Source organism: Colletotrichum fioriniae (assembly GCF_027942845.1).
Source record: "Colletotrichum fioriniae strain IMI 355084 chromosome Unknown scaffold_19, whole genome shotgun sequence".
NCBI lineage: Eukaryota > Fungi > Ascomycota > Sordariomycetes > Glomerellales > Glomerellaceae > Colletotrichum > Colletotrichum fioriniae.
The window spans coordinates 429,641-445,127 of NW_027076855.1; the positions used below are offsets into that span (position 1 = coordinate 429,641).

The 15,487-nt window shown below is 52.1% G+C and overlaps 6 protein-coding genes and 1 non-coding gene across 7 annotated transcripts; 4 read left to right on the forward strand and 3 right to left on the reverse strand.

The window, feature by feature from the left end:
* Positions 1 to 1,295: 1,295 nt before the first annotated feature.
* N0V96_011845 (uncharacterized protein) lies at positions 1,296 to 1,933 on the reverse strand (the record flags this gene model as incomplete). Its single annotated transcript, XM_053192606.2, has 2 exons — positions 1,296 to 1,737; positions 1,926 to 1,933. The coding sequence occupies 2 exons, from the start codon at positions 1,931 to 1,933 to the stop codon at positions 1,296 to 1,298; spliced, it is 450 nt and encodes a 149-aa protein (XP_053049963.2).
* A 1,858-nt stretch (positions 1,934 to 3,791) lies between these two features.
* On the forward strand, positions 3,792 to 4,817 carry N0V96_011846 (uncharacterized protein; the record flags this gene model as incomplete). The annotated part of the gene is made up of 2 exons (XM_053192605.1): positions 3,792 to 4,051; positions 4,142 to 4,817. The coding sequence occupies 2 exons, from the start codon at positions 3,792 to 3,794 to the stop codon at positions 4,815 to 4,817; spliced, it is 936 nt and encodes a 311-aa protein (XP_053049962.1).
* A 742-nt stretch (positions 4,818 to 5,559) lies between these two features.
* On the forward strand, positions 5,560 to 7,038 carry N0V96_011847 (uncharacterized protein; the record flags this gene model as incomplete). Its single annotated transcript, XM_053192604.2, has 1 exon — positions 5,560 to 7,038. The coding sequence occupies one exon, from the start codon at positions 5,560 to 5,562 to the stop codon at positions 7,036 to 7,038; it is 1,479 nt and encodes a 492-aa protein (XP_053049961.2).
* Positions 7,039 to 7,212: 174 nt separating this feature from the next.
* Positions 7,213 to 7,295, reverse strand: N0V96_011848. Its single transcript has one exon. It is a non-coding gene; the product is annotated as a tRNA-Thr (tRNA).
* Positions 7,296 to 8,665: 1,370 nt separating this feature from the next.
* On the forward strand, positions 8,666 to 10,053 carry N0V96_011849 (uncharacterized protein; the record flags this gene model as incomplete). The annotated part of the gene is made up of 2 exons (XM_065759417.1): positions 8,666 to 8,785; positions 8,851 to 10,053. The coding sequence occupies 2 exons, from the start codon at positions 8,666 to 8,668 to the stop codon at positions 10,051 to 10,053; spliced, it is 1,323 nt and encodes a 440-aa protein (XP_065611981.1).
* Positions 10,054 to 10,713: 660 nt separating this feature from the next.
* Positions 10,714 to 12,100, forward strand: N0V96_011850 (uncharacterized protein; the record flags this gene model as incomplete). The annotated part of the gene is made up of 2 exons (XM_065759418.1): positions 10,714 to 11,532; positions 11,894 to 12,100. The coding sequence occupies 2 exons, from the start codon at positions 10,714 to 10,716 to the stop codon at positions 12,098 to 12,100; spliced, it is 1,026 nt and encodes a 341-aa protein (XP_065611982.1).
* Positions 12,101 to 12,425: 325 nt separating this feature from the next.
* On the reverse strand, positions 12,426 to 15,154 carry N0V96_011851 (uncharacterized protein; the record flags this gene model as incomplete). Its single annotated transcript, XM_065759419.1, is given in 3 exon segments — positions 12,426 to 12,930; positions 12,947 to 14,967; positions 15,038 to 15,154. The coding sequence occupies 3 exon segments, from the start codon at positions 15,152 to 15,154 to the stop codon at positions 12,426 to 12,428; spliced, it is 2,643 nt and encodes an 880-aa protein (XP_065611983.1).
* Positions 15,155 to 15,487: the final 333 nt, after the last annotated feature.

The window sequence follows — 15,487 nt, forward strand, 5'->3', positions numbered from 1 at the left end:
CTTCAACTCGATCACCTGAAAAACCTCTTCTTCGCAGAAAGGCTACTTCTCCGTTACAGCAGTTTCGGCGACACTGATCTGCTCTCAACAAGCTTCGATCTTGTGAGATTGACTATCGAACTATGGAAACGACGAGACTCTCTTAATGATCCTGTCATTCTACGTGACTTCGAATGGCTGGTAAGAATCCTCTCAACTTGTCATATACACTTACTGAACCAGAGTCTAGCTTTTAGAGTATGGTGCCCCTGCTGGTGGTATCCTATGTCAAGGATTACTTCAGCCGAACCCTACATATTCCAGAGCCCAAAACGTTGAAATAACAAGATCCTCTATTGTGCAACAGCTCAGTCTACTAGTAGGGTTCCTCGATTGGGTCCCCCCTTCTGCACCTGCTGGACAGTCATGCGCCAGCTTCAAGCACCTCGTTCAATGTGTCTTGGACCACCATCTGAATAACGACGATTGGCAACAGGACGAAAGAAGTCTGAGTAGCTTAGGATCGAGGTCACTACAATTGCCAGCGTTTCGCTTTGACTTACTCAATACTTTCGACTGGTTCGTTCCAAGTTTATCAGGATTCAGTAACAGGTAACTACTGTTTTCAAAGTTTCAAAGAATTTATAGCGGATTCGTCATTGATTTCTCTCAACTACTTTGATTCCTGGGTGTGGTATACAGAATGCTACCCCTCTGCTACAGGCCCCAACGATTACGTCAACTTAGCCGCCAGTCCCGTTCAATCGGGAACCCATGTTATTCCAGTGTTGACCACAGCGAAGGATTTGCGTCCTTGAATTAAAGCAACACCACCTAGAGATGGGGAAGACGCCGTACTTCAGATTCAAATATATCAACCCCAAATGCTTCGGAATAGACGTTATACCTCATGATACCTTACGACGAATAAATTGTAGGTGGGTCGGAATACACACGACAGCTATCCGTTCACTCTAACAAATATCTTTCGAGTTCAAGCTGTGTTCGTTCATGTTCTCAACTCGTTGAAGCCTACATTTAGAGCTTCGAGGCCATAAAGCGGTAGTAGGCCAAACAGTTCCAGTCCGCAGAATACTGGCCGCCAGATAATGCAATCCACTCCTCACCTACAGCCAATTCATGTTAGAATCTGCATCTTGTCATATGTATCATAGGAAAAGCCGTACCCTTTCTCACGACCCTATCGAGATTGCCCTTGGACGATGACGTAGTTCCACCGTAGTCAATACTATGAAGAGAGCGGAATTAGTAAAGATTCATTGATTCCTCTAGTGAAACTTGTCTTGGAGGAATTCCTACCGCTGCATTCTCTTGACTTCGTCCCAATCGTGTCTGGTCTGAGTCCATGTGTTGGGATTGTCTGCCAGACGCCTAACGTGAAGATAACTGGCCTTGAACTTCTTCTGAAAGACAGCAGTCTTTCCAATGATCAGTCCAACATGAAGACAGCCCGTCTCATCAATGGTGTATTGCTGAGAGGGAGTCATGCCCTTTTGGCCAGGGTACGCCTTGTTGCAGGACATGAAGTAGTAGTATGTGTTGTGCGAAAGGGTGCCAACGACCTTCTCGGCCTCTATCCACGCCGCACTAGAGTCGCGGGATAAGATACCGTCGACGTCGAATACATTGCTTTCTGTAGTAGCTAAGTCGCCTGGAGCGCGTACCGCGAGCTCTGTGTCGGGCTTCGGAAGGGCCAGGCCGGAGGCGGCGGCGCAGTAGGCGAGAAGTTGCAGAAACCTCATTGTGGATGTTTAAGAAGACACTACGCTGAAGATCTGGTGACATTGATTGACCATGCAACAGAATACTGAAGTTACAAACCATTTATACGTGAGGTTTTCCAAGCTGATAGTTCCTCGATCTGCGCAATGACAGAGTCCATGATTTGGGAGTCCCCATCTTCGGCCATCCCGTAGTTGAGCAACTCATCCATCTGGTGATTTTCGACGTCAAAAAACCTAGATAGATTCCAGCGAAGAGATGCCGTCTAAGTTGGAAGCAATTTCCGCTCTCAAGAAAGGCTCCTCGACGATCAATCTTCACAATAGTCAATATACAGTGATGAGGTAGTTCTAGTATGTGTTCTATTACCGATTGAAGCGAGAGATCCCGCGAGATGGAGCCAACGGCGGGATATTGACTAGACTCTTGGCAGCACTGTGCTCATGAAAAAGAGAAACTCACGGTGGAGATGACACAAGCCACAACTCACTTAAAGAATAGAGTCGCATCAGCCCTCCAACGGCCTCTTGGATGTAACCGTAAGTCAAAGCGTAAACCCGAAAGTCCCGGGTACTCCGGACCTGCGGGCTGCATCGGAGCAACTCGATCCCGCCGGACTTCAAGGAACAGAACGAGGATCAAACCAACGAGAAATTCGCCGAACATGCGGACGCCTTCATAACACTGACGTGTGACATTAATTGCACCTTGATTACCGCCAATCAGCTTGGCGTCTATGCATCACCCAAGCGGCACGATCACCTTTCTTTCCTGGATTTCAGAGCTTGATGGCGAGAACATTATTCGCGAGACCGACCGTGCTCCTTTCCCAATTTTAGAACTCCCAAGTTTCCTCGACCAGACTGAACAAACTCTCAGCCAGAAAACAGCACGGCAACTATAAAGTAGTTTGGTCTAGTGAAGTACGAAATTTGGGCGAATGGCTGTTTTCGACACCGAACGGTCAAGGCATGTAGGACTTGGAGTTGTGCCGGTACATGTAGCTAGCTTGTATCAATGGATTAATACATCTGCGAGGCTGTTTCCCTGACATCATTTGCAAAACTAAAGCTTTTACAGCCTAGTGTGTCCATCGAGCTATACACATACTATTGAGGGATATTCAAGGTAGACCTGGCAGGATCCTGCTGGATGTTCACACCACAGACCCTGCAGAGGAATCATACGAGTTCGGTACGCACTACATGAACGTGCTTCTAGATTCTCTTCTTTGACTCGATAGGAGACGAAAGTCTCCGGGATTATAGCCAGGAATAGCATGACTCTTTCATTTATATTACCTTTGCTCCTCTATTAACCTTTTCCCATGGTTCACCACAAATCATCCTGAGTCGGTATAGAGAGATGCAAGGAAACAAAGGGTCTTTGTCGGTTGAATCACTTTTCAGGGTACACCTTGCCATGCCTACATGTAGGATGATTCATCGTCATCACGTAAAACTCCATCTAATTCTCCTTTGTCAAGGACGGCTAGTGTCATTGTGTTCGTCTGATATATTACTTGAATATGATCTACGACTAGGTTGGGTGCTTGGGAATGTATACTGATAGACTAGGGACTTCAGTAGATTAAACCAATGGATCATCAAGGTAGCATCTCTTGACGTGGTTCTCGGCGTCACTTAGGAAGGTTTAAGCCTACGCGGCGATCCCAGCTATACATTCGTAGCCGCAGTGGATTTCAAGCGAAACCTAGGCCGCAATCAATTATGAGGCTCAATAGCCCACGCCGCGTTTGGGGCCGTCAGCATAGTCGTCATTATCCTCTGATTAGATCTACTAAATTATACTTCACGGCTTCACCGTTAGAAAGCTGGTTCTCGTCGACAAAATAATCTCGTCTCTTGCCCGTAGATTTAGCAAAGTATTACGATTTAGGAGAATGTTCTTTGTCACCCGTCAGTCTTTTGCAAGATCATTATAGACGAAACAGTTGACTATAAGACTCTCCAAGCCTACTTCAATATTCATGGCTACTATTAGAACGCTTTTAGACATCTCATCTTCTCCGGATTATTCTCAAGTCTTGCTTAAAATCTAGTTTCAAAATGTCACTTCGAGCTTCTCTTTTGCTTTTTCTGGTATCTTCGCTAGATTTTGCTAGCGCAGCAACTTCACATACAAATTGGAAGCGCGATGGAGACGTTGCCGTAAACGACAAATGGGCGAACCACGACAAAGTCGTCCCCCTGGCGGAAGCTCCTGGCTATGATCTCGATGGCGAGGTCCAGATGACTTTCAAACCGCTGATCCACTCATGGCACGGATGTGTTCCATACGCAGCGGTCGATGCTGATGGTGCTGCTGGGTAAGTGAAAACAACCCTTGGACTTTGCACATACAGTTCTCAAGGACCAAACAACATAGTTAGCAAGTACTGATGAAGCTCGTATGCTAGTGCTGGCTTGAAGCCAACGGGTAAAGCCGGCGGCGACTGCCGCGACTTTGGCCAAACTGGCCAGACTTATACACGAATCGGAAAGTCCCACGGTCGGACGGGCATCATCTACAGCTACTACCTACCCAAAGTGCAGGGCAACGACGAGCAGCACAAGCATCACTGGATCACGGCCGTCGTTTGGCTGGCCGTCGACAAGTGTCCCGACGATATCAACAACTTTTCGCCGCGTGGCGTGGCGTACTCGACGAACCCACAAGGGGCTTTCGACACCACACACACGACCAATACCCTGTTCGTTAGCTGGGAGAACTCATCGACAGCAACGCGCCCCATTCTGGCTTACGATGCCGGAGTTCCTCTTATCCCTTCCGCAAATGGTCCAGAAGGAGCCTTGAGTCCTCCTCTGGTTGCCTGGGATCGGCTTCCGGCTGCAGCGAAGGAGCAGCTGAATGGCATTCGATATGAGCACACCAGAGTCCCCTTCAGCGATGCCAACTTTCAGGGGATTCTCGACTCTGCTTATAGCGACACTTTCTTCACTGGCGTTGGTCCGGATGGCACGGATTGTGGCGACGATACGCCATCGCAGGACGAGATTGATCCTGATTTTGGAGACCCGGTTGCTTCGTCGACTGCGGCGCCCGAGCCCGAAGCCACCGGTCTTTCTAGGTGAAGGATGAGGCCAGAGAGGACAGGTGGAGATGAAGATAGTCCAAGCCATTAGCCATGTTGAGAGGGGAAGACTTTTTCAGTCTACGACTTGAAATTAGTAGCTAAACATACTTAACCAATACTCAGTAATGATGTTTTAAATCTTTCGTTGACATTCATGGTCTCTTCGAGGAGTCAGTGTGGATTCACGGCCCGAATTTGCCGGGCGGTGCTTATGAGAATGGAAGCTGGGTGGGATTCGCGTGTGTGATAATCACTGATCCTTGTGGCAACTGACTGACCATGCGAGAAGAATACAAAGAAATCAAAATTCGGTTGGAGTTCATGACATATTTCAACGGGGAAAGTCAAGAAATATTTCTGTATCTTCGGGTGGCCTGCTCGAATGCAAGTTTAAACACTTGCAACCATATCTCTCAAGAGTCTCTCATCAGATGTATGATGGACCCTGTCGGGGCTCAGTGGGACCCCGCGCGATTGGGACCGTCCATCTGATCGCCCGGTGTCGGGGGAGCTGTGACCGACATGGTTCCCCTCCACGAATCATTATCATCTCATCCCGCCGCAAGGATGCCCCTCTAGTGATATCCGACGACGCTGCATCAGTAGAATGATTGGAGCTATCAGCACATGATCGCGAGGCGGGGTTGAAGATGATTGAGGTTCAGTGTATTAATGATTTGACGCTCGATGATTGAGTGAAAAATAAGATCGTGAGCAATTTCATACACCCCCCGAATACGATGGCTTCACAATTCGAGTTTGACGCGTCCATCAAGGGCGCTTTGCCCTCCGACTTCACCTGGGGCTTTGCCACAGCCGCTGCTCAAGTCGAAGGTGCCTGGAACAAGGATGGCAAGGGCGAGTCCATCTGGGACAAATTTGCGCATACTCCAGGAAAGGTGAAAGATGGCAGCACAGGAGACGATGCCGTGCGCTCCTACGACCTCTATAAAACAGATGTCGCACTCATGAAGAGATACGGCGTCAGTGGCTACCGCTTCTCTCTCTCATGGTCACGAATCATTCCTCTCGGCGGGAAAGATGATCCCGTCAACGAAGACGGCATCGCATACTACAACCGCCTCATCGATGAGTTACTCGCCAACGGTATCACCCCGTACGTTACGCTCTTCCATTGGGACACCCCGCAAGCGCTCGAGGATCGATATGGCGGCATGCTGGACAAGGAAAAATACACGCCCGACTTCGTCAGATACGCTCGTGTTTGCTTCGAGCGCTTTGGCGACCGAGTCAAAGACTGGATCACCTACAATGAGCCCGGTGTCTACACCCTCGCCGGTTACGCCGCCGGAGTGCACGCCCCAGCCCGATCCAGCTTTCGCGAGCTCAATGAAGAGGGCGACTCTTCCACCGAGCCCTTCATCGTCGCGCATACCGAGCTCATCTCCCACGCCTACGTGGCCGACATGTACAAAAAGGAATTCAAGCCAACACAAAAGGGAAAGATCATGATCACGCTACACGGAAATTGGTCCGAGCCCTGGGACGCATCGGACCCGCTCGACGTCGAAGCCGCGCAGAGGGCCCAGGAGTTTGAGATCGCGTGGTTCGCCGACCCGCTGTATAAGACGGGCGACTATCCAGAGTCCATGCGCGCACAACTCGGCGACAGACTGCCGCGGTTTACGCCCGAGGAGAGCAAGCTTGTTCTAGGCAGCTCCGAGGTTTACGGTATGAATTCGTACTCTGCATTTTACGTCAAGCACCGCGATGGCTCGGCCGACATCAATGACCACAAGGGCAACATTGAGCAGTTTGACGAGAACAAGGAGGGCGTACCGCGCGGGCCGATGAGCGATACCTATTGGTTGCGCACGACGCCGTGGGGATGGGCAAAGTTGCTGCGATGGATCTGGAATCGGTATCATGTGCCCATCTACATCACCGAGAACGGGACTACGGCGCAAGGTGAGCATGATTGGAAGCCCAAGGGACCAGATGATATCCTCGAGGACCCGTTCCGCATCGACTTTTTCAAGAGTTACCTCGCAGAGGTGGCCAAGGCTTCGCAAGAGGGCGTTGTCATCAAGTCCTACTTTGGATGGACGTTCACCGACAACTGGGAGTGGGCGGCAGGTTTCTCGGACAGGTTCGGGGCGACGTGGATTGATTTTGAGAGTCCGGAAAAGACACGCTACGCGAAGAGGTCAGCACTTTTCCTTGGAGACTTCTTCAATCATCTGATTAGCAAGGAGTAAATGGGAAAATTGATTACGCCAATACACCGATAGAATCTGTCAAAGCTAGTATTCGCTTACGGCCAGCGCTGAAACTGTGTCTTGCGATATTTCGGTGATATGATCAATCCCATAGACTTTTCACACGAGATGACTTCAAAAACGATGGATGAGGAATCGCGGGAGCAAAAGATCTGCCTCGAGGGCGAATCGAACGCCCGATCTTCTCATTACGTAGGCTATACGAGTGAGACGCTTTACCACTGAGCCACCAAGGCGGAACAGATCCATGTTATTTTCGGTGAGTTGAGGGCTCATGATGCCGAATCGAAGGGCGTCTGGAGGTCACGATGTCAGCGACAGATCATTGCGAAATCAGCTGTGTCTTTTGGGGTGCAAGAATTAGATTTAGCATTCAAACAGAAACTGAAATGGCATGACATATGGGGTAGCCGGGGACTACCATCCTCGTCAGTCGAAGTAAAATCTCCAATTCACTGAGAAACGGCAAGTAGCACCAGCCAAAGATCCGAACGTGAACTTGAGATGACTTTCATGGAATGGTTGTAAAGCTGGACATCCAAGCTGAATTGCTTGCAGTTGATACTACACAGCAGCCATTGAATTTGTCGCAGCTATTGGCTTTTTCCCTCAGAATCTGCTACCTACCTACTTCCCCATCTCGGACCACCTTAGCGACGCAATACTGACTCTAATCGTTCACAAGCCGAGAGGGACCCCGTCATTTGATCCCGTACAGGCTAAGGCGTCTAGCTCCGCTGGGAGGTCGGGACCGTGTGCTCCGTGCCGCTCGGCTCCCACCTGCTTTCCTGCGAGGGACGATTCTGCATCCCGGAAAAGCCGGGATCTGACACCATATTGGCGAGCGGCAATAGTTATACATCACATAGCTTGCTATTCGATGATACTGCCTGGAGTAATGTAAACATGTACCTCTGTGTGCAACGCAAACTCGGATTTTCCGACGAGGTGATCATAGGCAGAAAACAATGCCACCCCGGCACAGCTACCCCGACATCCACGGGATCCCCGCAATCCCCACGCCGGCAACGTGACGTACTCAATGGCACGAATTGGGGCATTTTAAGCATCTCGAAATTGGCTTCAAAGATGATTCCCAAGACGGGAAGTGTAAACGCGGACCGCGGGAGTGAAATCGACCATCCCGGGATGCGATGCATCGTCGCTCTAAGCGTGGAAGACTTGAAGGGCGGCACTCTTTTGCTTAAAGAAGGGACATCCCGCCTACAAACATGACTTGAGTCGGTCTACTCTTTGTTCCAAGTGATCCATCACTACTCAAAGGCTTCATTATAGGACTATAACCGGCATGGCATCAGTCTGGCACTTGCTTCTTGGGCTTCCTCTTTTGCTTTGGAGCCAGTTTCTGGCATTGCCAGTCAATGCAGAATCCATACAATGCGAGGGCAGCTTTCATGCCGGCAACGCATCCACTGGAGGCCAAAGTGTTACTAAGCCCAGAGTCTTCATCCTCTCCGACATCCTCAACGAACCAGATGATTCCATGTCACTCATCCGCCTGCTCTTATACTCGAATCAGCTAGATATTCGCGGGCTTTGCGCAACTACATCGACATTCTTGAGGAACGAGACGCATCCGGAAGAGATGACAAGAATTCTTCAAGCATACGGTACGGTCGTGAATAATCTTAACCGCCATGTTTCGCAGACCTTCCAGTACAGCAGCTCGGATGTCCTCTTACCACTGGTATCTTCTGGGCCCAAGGTAAGTACCAGAACCTGCGAATAATCCATCGTTAAGCTGAACTTCATCTGACCTCTTGAGTGTAGGTCTATGGCATGGAAGCGCTGAACGCATCTCTTAGCGAAGGTGCGAAGCAGCTGATCGAGAAGCTTCAAGAATCCTCTGAGCCACTTTATGTTAGTGTCTGGGGCGGCGCAGGCACATTGGCACAAGCCCTCAAGCAGATCGAAACCGACCAGTCATCAGAAAACGCTGCAATTTTGCGGTCGCGGCTTCGCGTCTATGCCATCTCGGATCAGGATGGCACCGGCTCCTGGATCCAAGCTCGATGGCCCGAGATTTTCTACATCACAAGCATTAATGGATTCAACGAATTTGAAGGTGCAACATGGGTAGGCATCACCACTGACGACAATGGTTTCGCGAATACTACAAAGGTGAAGAACGCTTGGGCCGATCAGAATATTCGAATCGGGCCTCTTGGGAGCTTATATCCTCAGATTCTGTATGGGATGGAGGGCGACTCGCCTAGCTTCCTGTGGCTGATCTCGAATGGTCTTTCGGTTCCCGATATGCCCAACTTGGGCAGCTGGGGCGGTCGTTACACCAGGGTCTCCGAGGTGGACGGTTTCAACTGGTATGGCAACGCACCAGACAGCGTATCAGTTCCTTCAGCGAGTCAATACCGGAGCAGCCAGGCAACAATGGGTTTTGACTGGTGTGGCAACTCACCAGACAACGTATCACTTCCTTCAACAAGTCAATATCGGAGCAGCCAGGCAACGATCTGGCGCTGGAGAGATGCCATGCAAGACGATTTCGCCGCTCGCATGCAGTGGGCACTGAACAACAGCGTAAGTGCGGTGGCGCACCCACCTCAACTTAGCATCAATGGCTCGACAGGCACCGAAGTTGTAAGATTCGACCTCAGCCTAAATGGGTCAATCATCCTCGATTCAGCCAGTACTTGTGATGCCGACCACCCTGGAGACACGAGCCAACTTGACTTTGAGTGGTTTGGATACCCGCCACCTCTGGGCTTCGGCGTTCAACCGTCTCTCACAATTCTACCACTCGCGTCGCCACACGGAACGAATGGCATTCTCCCTCTGAATGAGGCTGGCTTTGCTAATGTCACACTTGGACCAAAGGTGAGCATCTCACCGCCAACTGAGGCCGGCTCTGCAACGGATGGAGAGGAGTGGCATGTCGTATTACAGGTCCGCACGAAGAAAGGGCCGTACGCGATTCGCCGGTACAAGAGAGTTATCATCACAACGCGTGCATAGCAGTAACTTCAACCAAAGTGTGCTATTCCACGACAACAAAAAACAAGTTGTACCTGGACAGACAAGAGAAACGCTTCCTAAATCAATCGAGGCTATGACCCCAGTGGCATGCTTTACGTCGTGACCAAACTTTCGGTTGAAAAGTCCTATTTACTAGTAAGAGCAGTTTGTTAGTGTACTCGCAACTCAACCATGCAACGATTTCGTTCTCATGGCTCGATGAAAAGGCGGGCAAGAAAACACATCCTTATCTTTGCTACCCCAACGCCTTATTGGAGATCCCGATAACTGCAAACAAGGGGCGATCAATATTCTCCACACTCTCTACGTGACTCATGTCTCAGTCGGAAAAGTTGGTTCGAGATCAGTGTGCCAAGCGCGGGAAACCTTGTCCGGCATTTTTTGGACCGCCAGGAGATAACACCGGGTATGAATGACAGAAGAAAAAAGAGACCAGAATCCGAGCATTTTCTAGATGGTTTGTGAGTCACCCAATCGTTTCCTTCCTATTTCATAGAGCCACTTGAACCATCCGAATGCAGTCTGGTGTCTCTCTCCAATCCAACAATATCCAGCTTGAACCCCATTCTCCCTCGTGTGCCATTGAAAGTCACCTTCGTACTCCTGACCACAACCAAGTCTTGAAGCACCCCCAGCATCATGTCAGATCCTCAGGAAAAGCAGACACTTGGTCTGCAAAAGCCGCAACTATCAATACCATACCCTGAAGAGGATCCTCCACTCCATTACCCCAATTCCCGACATAGTTCAATCGTCGAGGAAGAGGAGTTCACATATCCAGATGGAGGCACCACAGCCTGGTTGCAAGTCCTAGCCTCGCACTTGATCAACCAAATCGCCTGGGGTTACCCCTCCTCGTACGGCGTCTACCAACTCTACTACACTACCACCCTCAACCTCCCCTCATCGCAGGCATCATGGATAGGCTCGATCCAGATCTTCCTCACCTTCGGCATCTGCGCTCTATCGGGCCGTCTAGCCGACGCAGGCTACACCCGTCACGCCGTCATCGTCGGCCTATTCATGGCTGTGATGGGCACATTTTTGACCAGTTTCTGCCACGCGTACTGGCAAATTTTCCTCGCACAAGGTCTATGCACCGGGCTCGGGATGGGCATCATGTTCATGCCGGGCATCACCATCGTCGGCTCGTACTTTAAGAGGCGGAAAACTCTGGCGCTCTCCATCGTCACCACTGGGACAGGCCTCGGTTCTGTGACGTTTCCTATTTTGCTCAACTATACGATGCCTCATGTAGGCTTTGCGTGGGCTGTGAGGTGCCAGGCGTTGATGATGTTGATTCTTGGTGTTATTGCGATTGCGCTGATGAGACCGCGGCTGGCGCCTAGGAAGAAGGGTCCTTTGATTGAGTGGGCTGCGTTTAGAGAAAGATCCTATACGTGTTTCGCCATCGGAAGCTTCTTCGCGTTCCTATCGCTTTACTTCAGTCTCTTCTATGTAAGTCATGCTTTGCTGGCTCATGAAATGGGACTGATTACTGATTCATTTACAGATAAATGTCTTTGCCCGAGAGGTCATTGGATTATCCTTCACTGAATCCGTCTCTCTATTGCTGATTTTGAACTCGTCGGGAATACCTAGTCGCGTTCTCTCCGGATTCATAGCCGGGCACTATCTAGGCTCGATTAACATGTTTATCATCAGCAACGTGGTTGTAAGTGGTATGTACTTCGCATGGATTGGGGTTCATACTAGTCCTGGATTGTACGTTCTCAGTGTATTCTTCGGCATCGCAAATGGCTTCGTCCAAGGCGTTTTCACACCGGCCTTGGCGAGTTTGACTGTAGACCCCACGAAGATGGGAGCACGCTTTGGCATGGTCGCGACGATTGTGGGTGTAGCATCCTTGGCAGGGCCTCCTATCGCTGGCGCGATTCTCGACGTGTCGGGCGGGAAGTATATCTGGGCGCAGATTTGGGCGGCCGTCGTTACTTTGTTGGGCGTAGGAAGTCTTATCGCTGCTAGAGTAGCGGCCGTTGGGAATGTGTTGAGAGCCAAGGTTTGAGTGTAGTTGAGAGTGGATATGAAAGTCCTTGTAGACCTGTATTTATCAAACAGAAGGGTGACGACCACTGTCCAGCAGCGGACGATGTTGTGGAGAGTAATTGCATAGATTGCCTTGTTCAATTATATGCCAACAAAGGCACATGAATGAACTAGGACAAGGCTTGGAAAGAGTTGGGAATAGACATCATCAAAGGGACAAAAGCATCACGGTCAAGCAAAATCCATTCCAAGTATCAGACATTATTCCAGTCCTATGAACTTATTTACAAGAAGAATTGTCATACAGACATGTGATGCTATCGTGGCACATTTTCAACACTCTCCTAGTGTCTAGCGGGAGCAGTTGCGTTCGCGGCACCGTAAACGATGCGGAACGGCTCAGTCTCGGTGGTATCATACTCCTCAAGCTTCGTCGCGTCACCAAAGACACGCAGAGACTTGATGGCAAACTTGTACTTGCCAGCGGGGGCGTAGGTGCCGTCCTCAAGCTGGCCATCAAAGTTGACGGCAAAGACACCGCGAGAGACGTACAGGTAAGGGAAGGAGCGGGGCTGGCCGAGGGTCTTGATGCCCCAGACCTCGTGGGTGATGTTGGGGGGGCAGGTAGTCAGGGGAACCAAGTCAGCGCGGACAAAGGAGGAGCCGAAGGCCATGTTGACGGCGAGGGCGGGGAGGACGGCCTCGGTCTCGTTGGCGGTGCCAGGGGGAGGGAGGGTGAAGGTGTAGTTGCTGGGAACGGGCTCGTACTCTTCAGCCTTTGCGCTGGTGGAAGTGGTCATGAGGGCCTGGTCGAGGGTGACGTGGCTGTGGAGGCTGCCGGCGATGCCCCTGGTAGGGGAGGGACAAGCTGGTGCCATCGGAGCCGTTGAGGGCGATGAAGCCAGACCAGACGGGGAGGCGGCCGGCGTCAAGAGTAGGAGGGGTGGGGGTGACCAGGACGGTGACCTCGCCGCCGGCGGGGACGGTGACCTTCTCCTCACTGAAGGCAAGGGTGGCGTACTCGGCGGACAGCTCGTTAGGGAAGAGAGCAGGGAAAAGATCTCCCGCGGCCTCAAAGGTGTAGGCGGTGGCGGCACCGACGTTGCTCAGGTCGTAGGACACAGACTCGGAGCCGGTGTTCTTGATAGTGAAGTTGAGCTCGGGGATGAAGTTGTCAGTGTCGTTGAAGGAAAGGCTGGAGTGGCCGAGAATGACAGTGGAGTAGGCGGCATCAAAAGCCTGGACGAGACCACCACCCTGCTGGGGAACGGGGGCAAGAAGCGCGTCGGGGCCGGTTCCGTAGTTGAACTTGACGGGGTTGGCGTGGGCAGAGAGGAGGTTCTCAATAGTGGCGGGGTCCAGAGTCTTGCGGACATCGGCGATCAGGGCAACGATGCCGGCAGTTTGGGGGCAAGACATGGAAGTACCAGAAAGTACGGCATAGCTGCCCAGGGCTCTGGGGTAGGTGGACAGAACGTTACCACCGACGGCACCGAACTGAGGCTTCTGGAGACCGTCCCAGTTGGGGCCCCAAGAGCTGAAGCTGGAGACGGAACCTCCAGTGGCGGTGTTGTTGGAGTTGAGGAGGATCTGCTCAGCCTCCTTGGGGTCGGTCATGTGAAGGACGACCTCGGATCCGGCAGCAAGGGCAGTGAGCCAGGAGGCGGCCTGGGCAGGGGTGGTCATGCCAATAGCCTCGAGGCCATCAACGGCGGCAGAGACGGAGCCAGCACCGGCGGCGTTGTTGTAGAGCATGACATACTTGGCACCAGCGTTGACGGCGTTCTGGGCCTTGGTGACAAAGGTGCAAGTACCTCTGCGGACGAGCACAATCTTACCGCTGAGGTCAGGAGTACCGGCAGGGTAAGGGTCACAGCCGAGGGCAGCGGTGGATGTGGAGTCGGTGCTCGTGGCCCAGAGGGGGAGGTCAACGCCAGCCCAGTTCTGGGGCTCACCGGGGGTATAGGAGAAGTTCTGGGACTCGCCGCCGGCAATGGTGAAAGAGTTCTCAATGAGAACAGCCGGGGTGATGACGTTGTCAAAGGAAGCGATGGCGGTAACGTGCTTACCGCTGGCGGCGGTAGAGGCAAAGAAGACACCCTGGTCGCCAGAGTTACCGGCAGAGACTGTGCAAGGGACACCAGCCTCAACAATTCTTGAGACGGTGGCGGCCCAGGGCTCGTCAGTCCAGCCAGAGGGACCACCGATGGACGCGGTGATGATGTCGCTGCCCTCCTCGTAGGCGCGGTTGTAAGCGGCAATGAGGATATCGTTGCTAACCTGGCCCTCGCATCCGAAGACCTTGTAAGCACCAAGGGTCACACCGGGAGCAGTACCGGTGAATCCAAAGGGGTTGCTCTGAGCGGCAATAATACCAGCAACGTGGGTTCCGTGACCACCGCAATCCATGGGATCGGGATCGGGGAAATGCTCGTTGAAGCCATCATAGGCGTCACCGACAAAGTCGGTTCCGTAGCTGACGAGGCAGTCGGCGCCGAAGCAGCCACCGAGGGCAGGGTGAAGGTAGTCGATACCCGTATCAATGACGGCGACCTTGATGCCCTTGCCGGAGACACCCTTGGCGTGAAGCTGGTCGACCTGGGTCATGACGTGGGTCGAGAAGGTATCCTCGCCCTCCTGGCGCTTCTTGAGGTCGATGTAGTCGCGGCCCTGCTGACCGGTCCAGACAACCTCAGGCTTGGGGATGCTGTAGGTCCTCACGGGCCAGATGTTCTTGACCGAAGCGAGCTGGCCGAGCTTGGCGGCCTTCTGGTCGGCCGTGTCGAGGTTCTTGAACTGGATAGACGCGCCCTTGAAAAGAGAGTAGGTGAGGTTCAAACGGGTGATGGCGTCGGTCTCAGCCTCTGCGTAGAACTCAGAAGCATCCTGTAGGAAAGACTCAGTTAGCGACTTTGCGTTCTCACCGCATAGGCGGCTGTCGGAGCTATTGACATACCTGTCCATCCTCCAACTCGACGATGAAGGCACCGGCGACAGTCTTGGGAGACGGAGCCTTGGCTTGAACGGCGGAAGCCGCCGCGAGGAGCGGCAGCAAGAGACTGCTTTTGACCATTGTGTTTGGCTGACGGATGACCTGTAGGAGACCGGAGCTGGCGAGAAAAGAATCAGATCATGAACGCGGCGCGCCGGGGGTCCAGCTTTATAAGTGCCATGAGTGCGTCTTCTAAACGGGGAGGAGGGGAATGAACTGTTTGCTCGGCCCAACTCTCAAGGCGAACCCCCGTCTGGCGGGGGGCCAGGACGGCGCGAGACTGGGCCCGTCGTTGTCGTCATGAAAGGAGCTGGGAGCACCATTTCGGACCAGGACGCTTGCTCGCCCAGGCAGGTGGAGAGAAACATCGGCACAGAAGACATGCGCTGTGGGAATATGCGAGGATGCAAAGGC